The sequence below is a fragment of the Megalops cyprinoides genome, chromosome 16 (assembly GCF_013368585.1).
Source record: "Megalops cyprinoides isolate fMegCyp1 chromosome 16, fMegCyp1.pri, whole genome shotgun sequence".
Classification (NCBI taxonomy): domain Eukaryota; kingdom Metazoa; phylum Chordata; class Actinopteri; order Elopiformes; family Megalopidae; genus Megalops; species Megalops cyprinoides.
Genome location: NC_050598.1, coordinates 28,231,389 through 28,249,051, shown reverse-complemented (window position 1 = coordinate 28,249,051; position 17,663 = coordinate 28,231,389). Strand labels below are relative to the sequence as shown.

At 44.9% G+C, this 17,663-nt stretch overlaps 1 protein-coding gene across 1 annotated transcript; it reads right to left on the bottom strand.

Moving 5' to 3' along the window:
- Positions 1–5,772: 5,772 nt before the first annotated feature.
- LOC118790660 (M-phase inducer phosphatase 1-B-like) lies at positions 5,773–13,370 on the bottom strand. Its single transcript, XM_036547652.1, has 15 exons — positions 13,349–13,370; positions 12,489–12,615; positions 12,297–12,394; positions 11,856–11,895; positions 11,105–11,138; positions 10,918–10,998; positions 10,142–10,336; positions 9,747–9,830; positions 9,195–9,401; positions 8,509–8,607; positions 8,310–8,372; positions 7,420–7,518; positions 7,199–7,332; positions 6,229–6,340; positions 5,773–5,960 (listed from the first exon to the last, which is right to left on the bottom strand). The coding sequence occupies exons 2-15, from the start codon at positions 12,611–12,613 to the stop codon at positions 5,820–5,822; spliced, it is 1,512 nt and encodes a 503-aa protein (XP_036403545.1). The 5' UTR covers positions 12,614–12,615; positions 13,349–13,370; the 3' UTR covers positions 5,773–5,819.
- Between the last annotated feature and the right edge of the window lie 4,293 nt (positions 13,371–17,663).

Here is a 17,663-nt window from a genome sequence, read left to right as displayed (position 1 = left end):
ATGCACACACACACACACACACACATCTTCCTGTCAAAGTGGCTCCTGCAGGAAATAAGCTCCAGTGTGTTTGTTTGGACATACAAAACCAAGGACTTAGAGATCTTGTATCGCTTGTTGACAGTGCTTGGTTTGTCCAAGTAAACACTTTCCCTGGGGTTAAATCATGAGACCAAAACACATTTTCCAGAACATTTGAGATTAATTTCAAGCTCTAATTAGATATGAATATGCATAAAATATGTAAGGTAAACTACTTTTAAGTTGTAAAAACTAAAAAAGTCTTTACTGTCCTTTATAAGCCTGTTGACTTGATGTCCTATTGAGATATGAGTCCATCCTCAACATTTAAGTAGTTAGCAAAAAGAAGAAAAGACTGACCATTAAATCATTTTTAAGCTTGTTTGGTAAACTAACTGGTTTTTAATGATGCTGCAAATACCCTTGATCCAGGATGAATGAAAACGTTTGGACAAAGGTGCTGAAGGAAGCCACAGGGATAGTCACATATTTTTTAACGTTCTGCAAGACCACACAATTTGGGCGTTGTGTTTTGCTTTGACCACCTTTTTTTGCTCAGGCTTGTTAACCTGCATAGATGACTCAACGGAAATAAGCCCCCTGGTGATTATTATGGTGAGCATCATGAAAACTTACTTAAGGACAAGAGGAGGAAAAAGTTTCTTTGTTAAACGTGTTGTGTGTGATGAGTTTACTACGGGAAGATATATGTTCTGACAGCTAACAGATTGCGGGTCACCGCCGTGCCCCCGGGCGGGCGCGGGGTGCGGATGCGCCTCTCCCCGGGCTGGGGTGAGAGGAGGCGGGCTCACAGCTGTGCTAGCCCTCGGGGTTCAGAGCTGCTGTCACGGTAAAGCTGACAACACGGCCAACAGGGCGCTCTTCAGAAAAGTTTTTTAAATCAACATCACATATGTAGTTATAACGTATAAAGACGTAAAAGACATAAAAGCATGAACCGTGCAGGTAGATGCAAAATGTTTCAGTTGATTCGTTATCAATATTAATTTCCGATTTTGCTCGAGCTTCGATGACGTACAAAGGGGGGAAATATTGACGAACCAGCACCACTGACGAACAAAGTGGCTTAAACAAATAAAGCAAGTTAATACATCAGCTTATATCTTGGGAAAGTGATACAGGATGACAACGACTTCCCTCATCCGCTCTCCAGTCAGGTGTTGATGCGTGACCCGGTGCCTGGCGCACACGGCAGTAATTGCACCTCGCCGGTTCCAGGCGCATCACTCAGCCGCTGTTGACACACAAGCAGCAAGCAGGACGCAGCGAAGCACCGAGGCCGAATCGGTGACACAAGGGCAAAACGGATGGAGAAACGGTCTCCGAGCCGAACGGCACAAGCTGGTTCTCGGAAAAAATATGTCTTGGCCTCCGCCCGCGTCTTTCCCGCCGCTGTTCTCAGTAGCTCTTCCCCATAATCCCCTCAGAAACCAACCCTAATCTTCGCCGCGCTAAAACGGGGTATTCCCACCGCTGTGCTGCTCCTCTCCGTGACTCATACATTTACAGTATACATTTGCCACATTTTATATACTTGGCTGACGCCGTCTTCCAAAAGCAACCCCTAAAGAGACGGTTAAATGCGCATCTCTTTTTGCGAATCCAGAACCTTATTTACACAGTTGCGTTCATACTGGAACGCTTTGCTGAAATAAGAGTACTACTGTAATAAACACATCCCTTGGCATTTGATCGCGGGGGTTGAACTACTAGAATGTATTTTTCTTGAACGAGTTCCCATGGTCCAGTCATCTCCTGGATCCCGGCTCTCCCTTTTTTCCCTGTAGGGTCGTTTACACCTGTATTCTGTGTGCTTGGTGTTGACAGATACAAACTCCATCGCTTAGTCAACTGCTGTGTTAACGGAAAGGCGCCAGATGGATTGGAGCCTTGTTGTTGGGATGCGGGGTGTTTTCCGTCCCAGACTTTTGACCTTGCACTCAGTCGGCTTCGCCAGCCCCCCCATCACCCCACCCCACCCCACCCCACCCCACTCCACCACAGCACCGAGGCAGTTCCAGACCTCACAGTGAGATATGCTTCTGGAAACAGTTAGCGGCCATCGCAATCGAATATTTTGTTTCTTTTCTTAATATTACGACATAGTAGATTTCTGTGGTTACGAAGACAGAGCAATTTTCACAAGGTCACAATGTTATTATAATAACATTTTACGAATTGGCAAATGTCTAGTTTACAGATGACCACTTGGTCTGTCCTTGATTGAATAATATAGAATACTTTAATAATAATAATGATAATAATGATAATAATAATAATATTTCATGCATTTAAGGCCTTTTATGGATTTCAGACTACTTCTCAGCAAATGGGCGTAACTCTGAACACCAGAACACCCCCTGTACAGTTAAATTAGATAGGATGATTTATTCAGCCAAATGAACTGGTAGAAGGCCAGATAAATAGAGCCTGACTAGGAGTTTGGCCAGGATAAACACGGAACCCTTACTCTTCGCAATGAGTGTCATAGGATCTTTTACGACCATAAAGAGGCAGGTTCTTCATTTAATGTCTCATATGCAAGATGCCATATCCTTCAGTGCAGTGTCCCCATCACTGCATTGGGCCATTGGATTCTTGTTTGGTTCAAACAGCAGACTGCCGCCTACTGGCTTCTTAGGCATAATGACACCGATTATCGAATGAATGCACAACATATGATCTCTGTGCAGCTGGAAATGTTTTCATTCCTCTCAGTCTCTCTCTCTCACTCCCTTTGTAGTTTGCCCCCTCACTTTTTCCCCTCATTCCTCATTTCACCCGTCCCTCTCCCCTCCTCCCTCCATCCTGGTTCTTGGCCTTGGAAGGCCTGCGCTTGCTTGGCTGGGGTTGGGGAGTGGGATAAAGGCCGGCCCCTACAGGCAGCACAAAAACCCCCCGTGAAGTGACAGAGGAGACGAGGAGGAACCCCCCCCGGCACGTCCATGGCACCAGCCCCCTACGGGAAGACGCGGGGTCTGGAGCACCGCCATTCCCGCCCCTATCTCCTCACAGCACCGCCGGAACCGGCCGCTCGCTGAGCCCTGTGAAATCAGCCAGTTGTTCTACACTGAAGCCGTGCTCCCTGGGCAGAGAGCGAGAGAGCGAGGGAGGGAGGGAGACACAAAGAGAGGGGGAGAGAGAGAGAGAGGAACAGAGAGATGGAGTTTCAGTTTTAAAACGAAACTTTATTCTGCGACATCAAAGAGTTCAGTGTCATAAAAATTACAGAGTCACTGGAGCGGCACAACGTCGGCGCATCAGTATGCTGAGAAAAGAGAGAAAAAAGGAACAAGTGTTATTTTAGTGCTAGCCGCTCAGAATCAGGAGGCGATAGAAAAGGGGGTTCTGGCACACGCACAGTGCTCATTTAAAATCAGGTACGCTTTGGAGCTCAACAAGTTTGGCATTTCGTAGAAAGACAAAGCAGCAATGATGCCGTGTGAAACCCGCATCTGAAGGTCATCAGGGCTTTTATTCGGAGATATCTTGTGGAGATTCACCCATGCAGGACTGAACCCCCTCCCCCCATGCCCCCTTCTCCAGTGCCTGGGTGGGTCAGTGTTGCTTGGCAGTCTGCCATGAAGAGAGAAAGATGGACATAGAGAGAGATGAAAAGAGGGAGACTTCATTACGAAGACGGTAGTCATCAGTCCAGACGTGACCAGCTGTACACATGCATTTCGGCTGTGCGCACTTCACACCTGCAGTTTGGCCCGGGAAGAACAGGCAACATGAAGAAAGGAGAAAGGGAGGAGTGTGAGGAAGGGGAAACCGGTCAGCACGGCCAGCCTTACTCACTTTGAAGCCCTGGGAAAGCCTTTGAAAGAGGGTCTCTAGTGTTGGCCCAGCTGGGAAGGAGGAGTGAGGTTTTTTGGGGGTACAGGGGGGATGACCCAAATCAACACCTCACCCCAGATACCCTTTGTGAGGGCCTCACAGCTCATCAGATGACAGCTTGCCTAATTAAACAGGCTTTTTATGCAGACTGAGCTACAGTGTCATTATATGTCTCCATCACGGCTGTATGATGCAGACAGACGCCTTGCTTATCTAGCAGAACCCCAAGGTTCACTCAGGACATCACACAACCGGCAACAACACTGCTCCCAATTTTCAGACTGTAAAGAGTGGGGCGGAGAGTTGGGACGTTTTTTTTTCCTTACCCCTCCCACTTGTGTACTCGGTACTCGTGCGTCCAACACATCAACACGGGTGTTGAAACCGTGCGTAGGCTGTTGCCTTGGAAACGATGGCGGGAATCTGACAGGCGATGTCACAGCAACGAAGCCTCTCTCTCTCTCTTTTTTTTTATTCCGGGTTTGTTTGTTTGGAAGAGACAATCAGCGCGTTAATTAACAAGCGAGCCCTTGACGGGCGGCGTAGCGCTTGAATTCGCTCCAGCTGCGGAAACCGACTGCCGCAGCAGAGATCAGCGCTGCACGTCCCTGTCACAGTCTGTCAGGCGTGCAGGAGGTCTGCCGCAGCGCGCCGCCCTCTTGCACACCCGCTCCTGTCCCGTACCGAGACTGAACCTGCGCTTAGAAGGAAAGGGAGGCCCAAAAACCCTCCTCCGCCCTTTGAGTTGCCTGCATGGCCGGAGTCTGTCTGGCTGCTGCGCTGGTCTGTATGTATTCCTGTCCCCCCTTTTTTTTTTTTTTTTTTAAAAGTCATTGACTTTACCAATCCTCTTCTTAAGGGGCAGTGTGTGCCTCTCCCGCTGGTTCAAACATGTAGTCTGTCTTGAATAAAACATTTGAGACAAGCGTAAAAAAATGTTTTTTTCCCCTCCTTTTTTAATGAAAAAAAAATTATGCATTACTGGAAGCAGCCCCTTGAAATGCAGATGCCCGAATGTATGAAACAGAGTAAAAACATAAATTCCTCAAAAAAATGGTGTACAACGCTGAGTTCAAACTCGGACAAGCTGCCTCTCTCACTCTCACAGCCAACGACATTAGGCAGAAACATCAATTGGCAAGGACCATACAAGCACTTACGAAAACATCTAAAACAGGAATAATCATCGTTATCATTAAAATTAATCATAAAAGTTCCTTGTCGTCTTCTCTGTTGTCAGTAGGATGCCGTTCCCCACAGAGTCTAGGAAGACTTCCAAATCCACGCCACTGTGCAGCCTGCATGTCCATCTTCATGGTGTGTGTGTGTGTGTGCGCGTGTGTTCCAGTGCACAGAGATACATTTTAAAAGAAAACAAATCATTAAAAGACACAGAGGGAAATGGTGGACTCTTCATGTGTGTGAGATACAGGCCCACCACACCAAAGAGTCAAATGCTACAGAAAGAATTAACCAGGTAGGTCAGCCTTTCGCAGTTCAGGCACTGTAGCGGGACAGAGCTGTCACAGCAGTATAGTCCCGACAGAAACCCATGCAATCCCTGGCATTAAAACCACAGATGCGTTTCAAGGTACAATACAAAAACAAACATGAAGTAACAGGACAGAGAGTTAACATAAAGGCATGAAAAGGCAGTTCTTTTGAGTGAGGTTTTGTTTGCATTGGTGACTGCAAAAATCACTAGTAAGGCGGCTCTTCTCCCTAATCACCGTCCCTTCCCGATGACCTCACACAGGAAGGTAGCCTCCAACAGGTGTTCACACCTGGCCGCCAGGCTGATTGGTCCACACAACGACATGGATCAGACGCACAGGTGTGCGGAGTGTGGCAGTGTGGCGGAGCGGCTGCGGAGGACTGCGATTGGCTCGTTGTGTGTGGCCGGGTGGCGGAGCGGCTGTAGGAGGGCCGCGATTGGCTCAGAGCTTGATGAGGCGGGTGATGTGCTCTCGGCGGCGGCGTTCCTCCGCCGAGGCGCGGCTGTGGGTGCGAAAGCGCAGCAGCTCCTCGCGGTGATCCTCGTGGTGCATGGGGCAGTAGGACTGAGGCTCGCAGTGCTCCTGCGAGAGAGACGGAGAGAGCGACGGGGGGGATGGGGGGGGAGGCAACAACAGAGGGGGGAGGGGGTGTAGGGACAAAAAGAGAACAAGAGAGCGAAAACCATTAGAAATAAAAATGTAATCTTTCAACCTTGCGCCCCTGAGAATCGGAATGATATTTGGGATATGGGGAGCATTTCAAAGACAGACAGAGAGAGGAAAACACAGCACAGCCGCTGACAGCCCTGCTGGCGCAGGTGTTAGCAGCAGGCCAGAGCGAGGCTCTTACCTTGCAGAGGTGGTAGAAGTCCCTGTATCCTCCCTTGAGGATGTACACCTCGGGGTAGTGCAGGGCTGGGTACTCATTCACACTGCGGTCCTGCCTCCGCAGCAGTCTACACCTGCCCCCGGGAAGAACACATCACACAGCTCTGCGTAAGAGAGGGCATGTGTGTGTGTATATGTAAATGTGTGAGTGTGTGTGACAGTGTGTGTATGTAAAGGTAAATGTATAAGTGTGTGTATACCTATAAATATATATATATATATATATATATATATATATATAAACGTATGAGTGTGTGTGTATGTAGAAGTAAGTATGAGTGTGTGTGTGTGTGTGTAGAGGTAAGTGTATGAGTGTGTGTGTGTGTGTGTATATACTGTATGTATATATATATATATATATATATATATATATATATATATATATATATATAGAGGTAAATGTATGAGTGTGTGTGTGTATACTGTATATATATATAGAGGTAAATGTATGTGTGTGTGTGTATATATATATATAGAGGTAAATGTATGTGTGTGTGTGGAGGTAAGTGTATGAGTGTGTGTGTGTGTGTGTGTGTGTGTGTGTAGGTAAGTGTATGAGTGTGTGTGTGTGTGTGTGTGTGTGTGTGTGTGTGTGTGGAGGTAAGTGTATGAGAGTGTGTGTGTGTGTGTGTGTGTGTGTGTGTGTGGAGGTAAGTGTATGAGTGTGTGTGTGTGTGTGTGTGTGTGTGGAGGTAAGTGTATGAGTGTGTGTGTGTGTGTGTGTGTGTGGAGGTAAGTGTATGAGTGTGTGTGTGTGTGTGTGTGTGTGGAGGTAAGTGTATGAGTGTGTGTGTGTGTGTGTGTGTGTGTGTGTGTGTGTGTGTGTGTGTGTGTGTGTGTGTGTGTGTGTGTGTAGAGGTAAGTGTATGAGTGTGTGTGTGTGTGTAGAGGTAAGTGTATGAGTGTGTGTGGCATGTGACGTGTCTCCTCACGTTCTTGGCGCTCTCTCAGAGGAGAACTCGCAGTGCAGCACCAGCACCAGCCGTTTCTCGGGGCAACGGGCTCGCAGCTGCTGGCGTAGGAGGTGGGCCACTGCCTCATCGGTGTTCGGCAGGTTCAGCGCCCCCTGTGGACAAAGGCACACACTCCAGCAGGAGGGACACAGCCAAAGCCTCACCCCCTTCATGGCCCTGTCCCTTCACCTGGTCCTCACCTTGATGTGTCCACCCTGGTACTCATAGGGGTAGCGACAGTCCACCACCAGAAACGACTCCACCAGACTGCTGAACTCTCCAGCCAGCAGTGCACACATCTGAGACAGAGAGAAACACACCTTTCAAAGTCCTTTCCTTAAAACAGCTTTAAATAAGCGAGAGACTCTTTACATACATACTCAACGCCAAGTATGACCACAACACCAGAAGAACATGAAAAACAGAGTTACAGAACTTGTTTCAGAAATCTTTATACTCTGTGTTACATCAAACACCGTTCTCCCAGAGAGAGAGAGAGAGCAGAGGGAGAGACAGGAAGAGGGATAGAGAAAGGGAGAGCAAGTCAGAGAGGCAGAGAGAACAGGAGAGGGAGAAACAGAGAAAGGGAAAGGAAGTCAGAGAAACGGAACAGGAGAGGGGGAGAGGGAGAGAGGCACAGGGAACAGGAGAGGGGGAGACAGAGAGAAGGATAGAGAAAGGGAGAAAAGGTCAGAGAGGCAGAACAGGAGAGGGAGAGACAGAAAGGGAGAGCAAGTCAGAGAGGCAGAGAGAACAGGAGAGGGAGAGAGACACAGAGACTCACACAGATAGTATGAGCAACACCGAGGAGTCTGAAAGCTGTCAGAGTTATAAGTGCATAATCAGCCTCTGTCTGTTGTTTCCCGTCACCTCTGCTTTGGCAGCACTGTGCTATGTGATGTCAATAAAGCCTTGAACCTCGAGGAAGAAAAAGGCAGAGAGATGGAGAGACGGGCAGACAGGAGGCAGGAGGAGGGGATGAGGGAGAGAGGAAGAAAGAGGCAGGAAAGAACAGAGAGAGAGAGAGAGAGAGAAGACTCAGGTAGCACTCTGCAAGATCACGGCTTTTTCTGTAGGCGTCTGTACTCACTGTCTCAGCGGTGATATATTTCAGGTCCTGGTGTCTCCCTGTCACAGTTGGCAAGGCACACACCTGCCAGGGTACAACACGCACCTTACTCACAGCTTACTCACACTTGACACCCCATCTGTCCTGTGCTATTTTAGAAAGCTCCTTTAAAGCGCCTCTTCCGTTTACCCGTGATCTACTCCGGGTCTAGCAAACTGACCTTGCTGAAGTCTCCAATGAGCTCTGCACTGGCACCATCCCCTCCCAGCTGCCAGCTGTGGGCCACCTCACACAGAGACAGAGTCTTCTTCAGCAAGCACTGTGGGAAACGCAGAGAGGAGAACTTACAGGAAAGACACGCATGTAAACACAAAACACACACACACACACAGAAACTGTTAACAGTGTGTGCGCGCGCACAAGTACACACACACACCAGACAAGGCTAGACAAACGCAGACAGGAGAGAGAGAAGTTTGACGGTGATTCCACAGTAACTCAAAGGAAGGCGGCTGCTTGACTGACACAGAGACGCTGACGTCTTTCACCCCATCTCCTTACTTCTTTTATTCTCTAAAAACTCCCTCTCTTTCTTCTACCCTTCTCCTTTCATCAGTCTGCCCCTCCATCCTTTATTCTGTTACACCCCCCCATCCCCCTCCTCCCTCTCTCACCCCCCGTTTCTGCTACGTACTGCCCCACTCTCCTCTCTCTGCTGTATGCCGCTCCTCTCTCACCCCCCCTCTCCTTCCTGTGTACTGCCCCACTCTCATCCCCTCTTTCTGCTATGTACTGCCCCCCTCCTCCTTCTCTCACCCCCCTCTCCCTGCTGGGTACTGCCCCTCTCTCCTCCCTTTCTCCCCCCTGTTCCTGCTGTGTACTGCCCCACTCTCCTCCCTCTCTCACCCCCCTCTTCCTGCTGTACGCCGCCCCACTGTCGCCTCCCTCCTGGTCCTGTTCCTCCTGCACAGCTGCGGGGAGGGTGCGATGTCGCTTGATGGGCAGGTCGGCAGTGGGGGTGGCCAGGGCTCGCTTCAGCGCTGGCCGGTGCAGCCGCTCCGGCATGGAGGGAGAGCGGAACAGGCGCCGACCCTCCCGACGGCACACTGACATCTGGTGGAAAGGAGTGGTATTACTGCCATGACATTCACACCTCCATTCCATTCAAAGACCTGTCAATGTTGTGTTTTGACAGCTTTTTAAGGTTTTTAGGATTGTTTTTTTTAAATATTTGTAAATGATCTCTTTTCGTCATTATATCATTGTTGGTCACATATAGTATTTTGATAAACTGCTATCACAACAATGACTAATATTGCATGTATAAAGGGTGTGGAGCATAGAGATGCTCTATAAAGTCAATGTCTTTATTGAAAGATGCTGCATGCTCTGTTATTGTGTGTGTGTGTGTGTGTGTGTGTGTCTGTGTGTGTCTGTGTGTGTCCTGGGATCACTCACAGAGGAGATATCCACTTCCTGGTTCATGAGGGGGTCAGAGAGCAGCTGGGCCATGCTAGAGGACAAGGGATTGACAGCCAAACTCTGACAGAGAGATGAAAAGACACCACGAGGTAGACAGAGAGAGAAAGGCAGAGAGACAGACAGAGAGGGGGAGAGACCCATTAGCAGGCAGAAAATTAGTCAAGAAACTGCTGGAGACAGCAAATACAGGACTAGGCCTTAACAAGCTTCTCATTATGAGAACCAGTTAATCAGGAGACTAAACTGCCACAGTAAATCTCTGTACTACATTCCCCTTAGTGAGCAGAAAAAACACACTGTCATCATCATCATCATCACGTCTCCTGCTTAAATCAGGACATCTCTCTTTCTTCAAGTGCCTTCCTGGGTACCTCCTCCTCCTGCTCCTCCAGCACCTCCATGAAGCCGTCCATGTCATCAGCCCCCTGGAGGTCCGTTACTGGGGAGAGGGGAGCGGCAGTGATAGGGCTGCCCAGGGCGCCCAGCTCACCGGCGCCCCCTGGCTGTGGGACTGCAGTCTGCAGCGTACACTCTTCTCTGGCGGGCTGCCCACTCCACTCTGCTACCTAAACAGTGCATGTATGTGTACAGGAGTAATAAGTTCATCACCACGCATAAACCACACATTGATACACTCAGAATAAGCTTTCCTATGCAAGTACTGAACACATACCATAAACATACTAAATTGGGACAAAAATATACAAAACTGGGCTTGAGCATAAGCATGCCTCTCTACCAGGGAGGTGCTGGTTGCCACAAGACAAAAAGACAAGGTGGGATGCCAAAGGAATGTTAATTTTACACCACGGTTCTCCTCCGTCCTCTCTTTTTTCTCCATGTCTACTACAACAAAAGGTATTGCTCAACAAAAACCAGCTGACTCTGCAGCCCTTGGGTACTGGGCTTGCCTGCCTTTGCTGTACAAGAATGCCTGTAACATTCAAGGCAGGTGCTAGGAACTGTAAGGTCTTTACTACCACCCTGTGGCCATGACCAGAAATACGTAATCCAAAACATTTCAAAACCAGTTCTGATTCACATTCTGTCAACTTTACATTCAATAATTCTTTGAGCAGACCACAACCGGATGTACATCCAAGTGTACATGCATGTGCACATGGATATTTGTATTCACCACACTCACATTCTCCTTGTTTGTGTCGAGAGGATCTCCCCGGCTGTGAATGCTGGAGCTTGTCTTGGGACTGCTGCACAGCAGCCTTGGCTGCAGACAGACAGAAAGAGAAAAAGCATTTATCATCACTCCGAGGCATGTTCAATGATGGGGAAACATGCAAGAATACTTCCACTCTGACATAATCTCATTTTACCAGAACTGACTTCAACCGCTTCATCCGGCTGTTCCTGAGGGAGAACAAAAGCAAATCAGATCCTCACTCTGGCCACAGTTCACCAGTGGTCACTGCTCTCTTTGGACACACCACAATAACACTCACTGTCCATTTCTCAGTCTAATAACACTTACAATCGTTTTCTCTTTCACCGTTTGGTAAAACAAGGACACATTACACAAAGATAATTAAACTCAGGTTCAGATCAAGTCTATTTCATTACATCTTATTTAAAATTATAATCATGCAGATTATAGATCCATTTTCAGAAGTCATGTATTCATTCTTCCCATAACTCTCTTGTTCTGGCAGGTAACTCCTTCTGTGAATTAAGACAAACTCTTTCATGACTTTTGGAGAGAAAGGACAGTGCAAAAGGAACTGCAGGATGGTTTGAAGACTGGGCTTCAAACCAGCAACCGACAGGTTCCATATTCTAAGGTGGGTCACTGCGCTGCCCCTGCACCAGGGTACTCAATCTTATTTTTTTTCCCTAAACATCCAGATGTATTCACCGATAATGTGTAAAAATAACCTTATGCACCTCGAACATTGTTATCTGTTAAGCTTAATGTAACACTGTAAATCCTCTACTTGCTGTCATACTGAACATATGCACAGGATGTGACACACTTTGTAGTGTCTATGTAATAGTACCATGTTAAGGACTGTGGGAGCTGGGATAGAGGATGAGGAGGAGGATGAAGGTGGAGAGAACAGTGAGTGTTACCTGGGTGCAGGCGACTGCTGTTGGGGAGACACGGGTTGGTCTGCAGACAGATGCATTACAGGAAACAAGAAGTTGAATACACTAGATAAAGTTTAAACCTCTTTAAGTACAGCAAAACCCCAGACATAAAGCACAGAGTCTGGAAATTACATGGTTCACCAAAACATCCTATCTAGGACATTAAACATTAGTTATTAAAAGGAATCTCAAGAAACAACCAAAAAAACTATGAACTTGAGATGGCTTTTAGATGGCCTCAAGCTCTAAACATCATGTTCTTATTTTTTGAAATGCACAACCTTGTGATGGTGATGTACCAGTTGAGTTCGGACCGTCTGTAGTCAAGAACAATGGTAACCAAGGCCTTTGTACATCTAAATACAAAGTCACTGCTACGTTTTCACCAAAATACAGCAGTGGTAGCCGGCAGTGAGTCCAAACCTGGGAGGGGTGCATTGCATGGAGAGTCGGGTGGGACTGCAGCATCACCGCTTCCTGTGCTGATGTTAGACAGGTCCAGGCAACGGCGGGGCGTATCACTGAGAAGCACAGCAGGAGAGAAACAGTCGGAGACATGTACTGTACACGAACTGTACCAAATCAGCTCGGAGTGTTGCGAGAACAGCTCCTTACCCGGCCTGGAAGGTGCCCAACCCGGTGAAGCAGTGAGCGAGCTTGGATATCGGGGAGAGCAGGGGGTCTGGAGAGTGCGGACCCTGCAGATACAAGCCTGAACCTGCAGCCCGGGGAACAGCCATGGCTGCGGAGGAAAGACGGGGTCAGATCTCACACCCCGCATACACAGAGATGCGCCAAATGTCTGTATCTAACCCACCTAATCTACCTCAAGTGGCAATAAGCATAGGGTTAGCGTGGACTGTAGAGATATTAATATACCCTCCCCATACCGAAGACATTACCAAATAAATAACATTTTGTCATGGCAGTAGACAGCCAGCTAGCTAACCCCCAGATAATCAAATAATTGTGGCAAAACCAACATAGCTAGCCTCCCTATCTTTGTTTATTCCATATGAAAACACTTCATCGTTATTTATTAGCTCGCTAACGTTACCCTTCAGCTTCCTCATTCGTAAATTTTTTGCTGATTCGACGCAATCTCACGATAGCTAGACTAGGTAGTCAGTAACACTGCATCCTTTCAAAGTAGCTAGTAAACGTTTGCACCACGATACTATATTGCAGACATCTAACAGGTGCTTGCTAACACAAGGTGGACAGGTAGTACTTCGTTATATTTTTAATACTGCAAAACAATACAGCGAGCTTGCTTGCTAGCTGCAACTAATAGGTAAACTAGCTACGACACACCTAGCTAGCTAGCTAGCTAACTGACCGATTTATCTTTGATATGTCAGTAGATATTTTTGTTTATGGAACTATCGATTCACTAACGTTACTTAAAATTGCAATCGGACTTTGGAAAGGTATTAATAAGTTAAAATGAGAGGGGGAAAGTTTTCAACACTCACCACTTCGGAAACCTTCACTCTGTTCCTGTGAAGTTGCCATTTAACAATAGAGGAGAATATTTTAAATATATCGCCAAAAAATATCCAATCGCGGCTCCCTGTTTGGAACACGTCACTTCTATAGCTACGTATTGCTGTCTAGCGTTGCTCTGTGACTAGTCTCTCCTATTGGTCGATTTGAAAGTCAGTCATTAGCGCTTCCAGGGTCGACCATGCCCTGGCAAGTTGGATCTTGCACGTGTTGAAGGGGGAAAGTGTTACTACTGTAGCTACTTTAGCTTATTTGTGTTTTCCCAGCAGTTGTTCTCAAAGACAAATTTCCTGTGCTTATATTTTTTTAATGAATGCGCTACGTTGTTATAATTTAGAGTGAAGACTCCTATAGCTAACAAGTCTCGTTCCAACGTTAAGATATCACCCCTGGATACATTAGAAAATCCTTAGAAAGAAGTATCTAATGCTTTTGCACTGTAAAAACGAGATAGGTGAGAAAAAAGAGGCAAATTCCAGAAATAAAAAACCCAAGAAAAACATTACAACTTATTTTGGAAAGTTGAATTTGCAACAAGTCTCTGTGGAACAAAACAAACAACTCATCTCACCAATTTCAGTAGTTAAGAAATTTATAATATATACAGTCAAGAAGAAATATGTAAAATGAAAAACAAGCAAATTTGCAAAAGCGATGGATTCCCTTATTCCCTTAAGAGTTCATTGATGAACAATCGCTTATACTGAACAGGGTATTCAACTGGGCATTAGATCAACTTTGTTCACAAACTTGACCCCTATCACGACAGCTGTATATGAAGAAGGCAAGGATCCAACAAAATGTTCTTCATATTGACCTGTATCTCACCTAAATGGAAAACAGAAACATTAACAGTTATTTTAACCAATAGATGATTAGACATATTACCTCATATAATTAAAGCATACCAGACAGGATTTATCAATTATGCTGACTGACATTAGATGCCAAGAAGGCTTTTATTTAAAAGGCCATTTGTTTCTGAATGTTTAACATTTCCAGATACCAAGGTCAGAGTAAATTAACGTTATCAGAAATGTTAATTGATCCAATGGTACGCATCAGGGAGATCCTCCTTCGTCTCTAATTTTTCACACAACAATGGAACCCAGAGCTGCATCCATAACAAGTAAGGAGAATGCAGAAAAAGTAAACATAGCTGGAAAAATGCCCAAGATATTCTTATATGCACACAATGTCATGCTATATACAGCATACTCTGAAATCATTACCATTCTTACAAAAGAAACAAAGAAATGTAGCACTCTATCTGGTTAGATGAACAAAGAAATCTGGAGTAGTGGCTAGAGGAGGACCAAATTACAATCCCCTCAAACATGGAGTGAGTTAACAAATGCAAAATGAAATACTGCAGAGCTAACTGAGAAATTAAGGTAGATGCACATTACTGCCCTCTGACTCCTTGGAAGACCCGAGACTACAAACATGAATATACTTGATACCCGATTGCTATTCCTTTTTGAGACTATACATTTAGTCGTACTAACACACACTGAAATATGGGACGGATTACTTAAAACCACTGATTAAATTTACACATGCAAAAAAGAAAAGGTGGACTAGTACTGCCAGCCCTGCTGAGTTACACTGCTTAAATGAGGTCTGTGATATCATGGCTAAATGACAACTCTGTAGCAAAATGGATAAATACAGAATCATATAATGAAGAATCTGAGGTATTAAATATTTAAACACTCTGCTTTATAAAAACGCAAATATCAATTACCAGGTTAATACCAAATTTAGAATACTGTTAAAGATCTGCAAAATGTAAAGGATCTGCAATTTCATGCATGGGACCCAGACTTCAAACTACATAAAATGGACAGCACATGGAGGAGTTATTGCTACAGGGGTGAATATTTTTCCAATTAAGATTTTTAGGTGTATATTGATCTATTGTACTTCTCTGAAGAAATTTTAGTCTTACATCAATTTCAGACAAATAAAGTAGCCCTCGTCATACAGGCAGATGGGAAAACACCTCGGGGTGGTGTGCTGGTAAGCAGCAGGGCTCATAACAGAAAGTTTGCCAGTTCAATTCCCTGCTGGTGCACTGCTGTTGTACCCTTGGGCAGAGAATTGTCTTAGTAAATATCCAGCTGTATAAATGGATAACATGTAAAAACTGTAACCTATGTAAGTTGCTCCAGGTCAGAGCAACTACTGAGCAACTAAATGTAATGGAAATGTGAAGAATTGCAGTCTTAATATAAACTACTACAAAAGGGTTAAAATCACAAGCACCCCATATCCACAGATCAAAATCCACTGACGGTCCATGTCAAATGGAGTACACAACTTACAGAATATCAAACCCAGACATGTTTAAAATGTATAGATCAAATTGATCATTTACAAATTATGTAATTTATGAAATAAATGGTATTATGTAGATGTGTGTGGACTTGTAGCTATAAATGTGTGTATTGATGTCATGGCAGTTTTGTATGTTGAAGATGTATTTAATAGCTTTCTATACTGGAAAATTGCAACTACATATACCAGCTAGGACAGTTTTACAGAATAAGACACCAGGAAATCATATCAAGACAACAAAAGGTAGACAAAAATGATGAAAATGTGTTTAAATCAAGGTCTTTTAAGGGCATTATTACTTAACATTTGCTGTGAAATACAAATGTTGTTTTAACACCATCAAAACGTATGAATTCAATAATATGTTTTAACCTTTGTTATAACTGTAATGTCAAGCAGAAAGGCCTTAGAAAAGCATGTTATGGCAGTCTTGTGAAGTCAAAATACTTACTAAAATCTAACGTTTAGACTGGGACTCATTTTTGGTGTCAATAACAAAAAATGCATTGCCACTAATTGAACTATGTCAGTGTGGTAAAAACAAAAATTGCTGCAATGTACACGCCAACACATTGTACTTAGGTAATTCAGACTATGTGCATATAGGTTCATGTCATCTTGACAAATACTAAACAACTCCGAGAGCCAATGTGTAGAAGCCCAACAGTCAATAACTGTGGTAAATAAATTCTGTTGTTTCAATTACTGCGACATTCTCAAAACATTTCCGTTTACAAGTGTCTACAAGCTTCATTTACATTACAGGTAAGTGTTTATTACAAGAGACATTTACTAAAATGTGCTTAGTGAGTTAAACGCCGACGTTACGGTTTATTACCTTTTTGCAATCTTAGAATCACTGTCATGTCAAATCGATCCTGCAAAATTATGCTGGAAGCTCCGAAGTAAATCCAATTTCCAAATTTTTGTAGTTTGTATGATTTCAGAATCTGCAACATGGACGGACAACTGGGATACCAATCGTACTGCAAAAGCAGCCTATATAATGGCACCAGTTTGGGGCTCTGGCCTTTGTTCTCCATGCTTGATGAACTATTAGGATTTTCCTTCGTGTTAAATTTTCTACTACTTTTTTTTCTTCATGAAACAATTTGCAAAGACGAAATATAGCGGACAGAACAGGTCATTGTTAAGATCTCCTAAACAAAAACCCAGATTTAATATGTTTTATTTATTTATTTTGTTTTAATTTTGGTAGACATTGATATTTATATTTTTACCTGCTCGACTGAAAACCCCAACACTATTTAGAAGAAAAGTGAGCACTCCCCTCCTTGATCCGCCTCCGGCGCCATCCACCATCCAATAGGTTTTTAGAAAAGTAAGGTCACGGGGATACAGAGTGGGGTTTCTTGTCTGGGGCTTAATTATCAGTATTTTTCAGACATCAGACTTCGAAAGGAGACGATGGAAAAGTTCACACAGGTGCGTAAAAATTAAAAGATTAGTCCCAACGTTCCGTTTAAAGGGAGTATTTTGTTCAATACTCAGTTATACTAATTGGAATTGTTTAATTGAAGCATCACGATTGTGTCCACTAGTGTGTAGTTAGTTTTGTGAATACTTTTCCTGGCCAAGGTCATCATGATCCAGCGTGGTGCCGTTTTGGCTGAAACTTCGCGGATGCTTATGTTTTAATCCAAATGTTCCCAGATAGCTGGTTTCCACGTACTGTATTGTATTATGTATCCTGTGCTGTACAAAGATGCCGCGAAACTGAGCTTTCTTTTCCGACCTAGAAAGGCAAAACAACGGTTATACTCCTGTTATGTGCCTACTATGCGGGCGTAGTTATATAAAATCAATTTATTGCAAAGTTCACAAATTGTGAGATCAGATCATCCAGGTTGCACCGTGTCACTGAATTTGACATTAGACCAGTTTGTGAAAAGGAAAGCACGGTGTTCAAGAATCTCTGACTTA

What these genes read in the sequence shown, in the direction of transcription:
- LOC118790660 (XM_036547652.1), bottom strand. Translation starts at nt 12,613, where the DNA reads ATGGCTGTTCCCCGGGCTGCAGGTTCAGGCTTGTATCTGCAGGGTCCG. An exon ending in TTGGGCACCTTCCAGGCCGG is followed by an intron (nt 12,395 to 12,488) that starts GTAAGGAGCTGT and finishes TGTGCTTCTCAG; the next exon opens with TGATACGCCCCGCCGTTGCC. An exon ending in CAGCAGTCGCCTGCACCCAG is followed by an intron (nt 11,139 to 11,855) that starts GTAACACTCACT and finishes GTTCTCCCTCAG; the next exon opens with GAACAGCCGGATGAAGCGGT.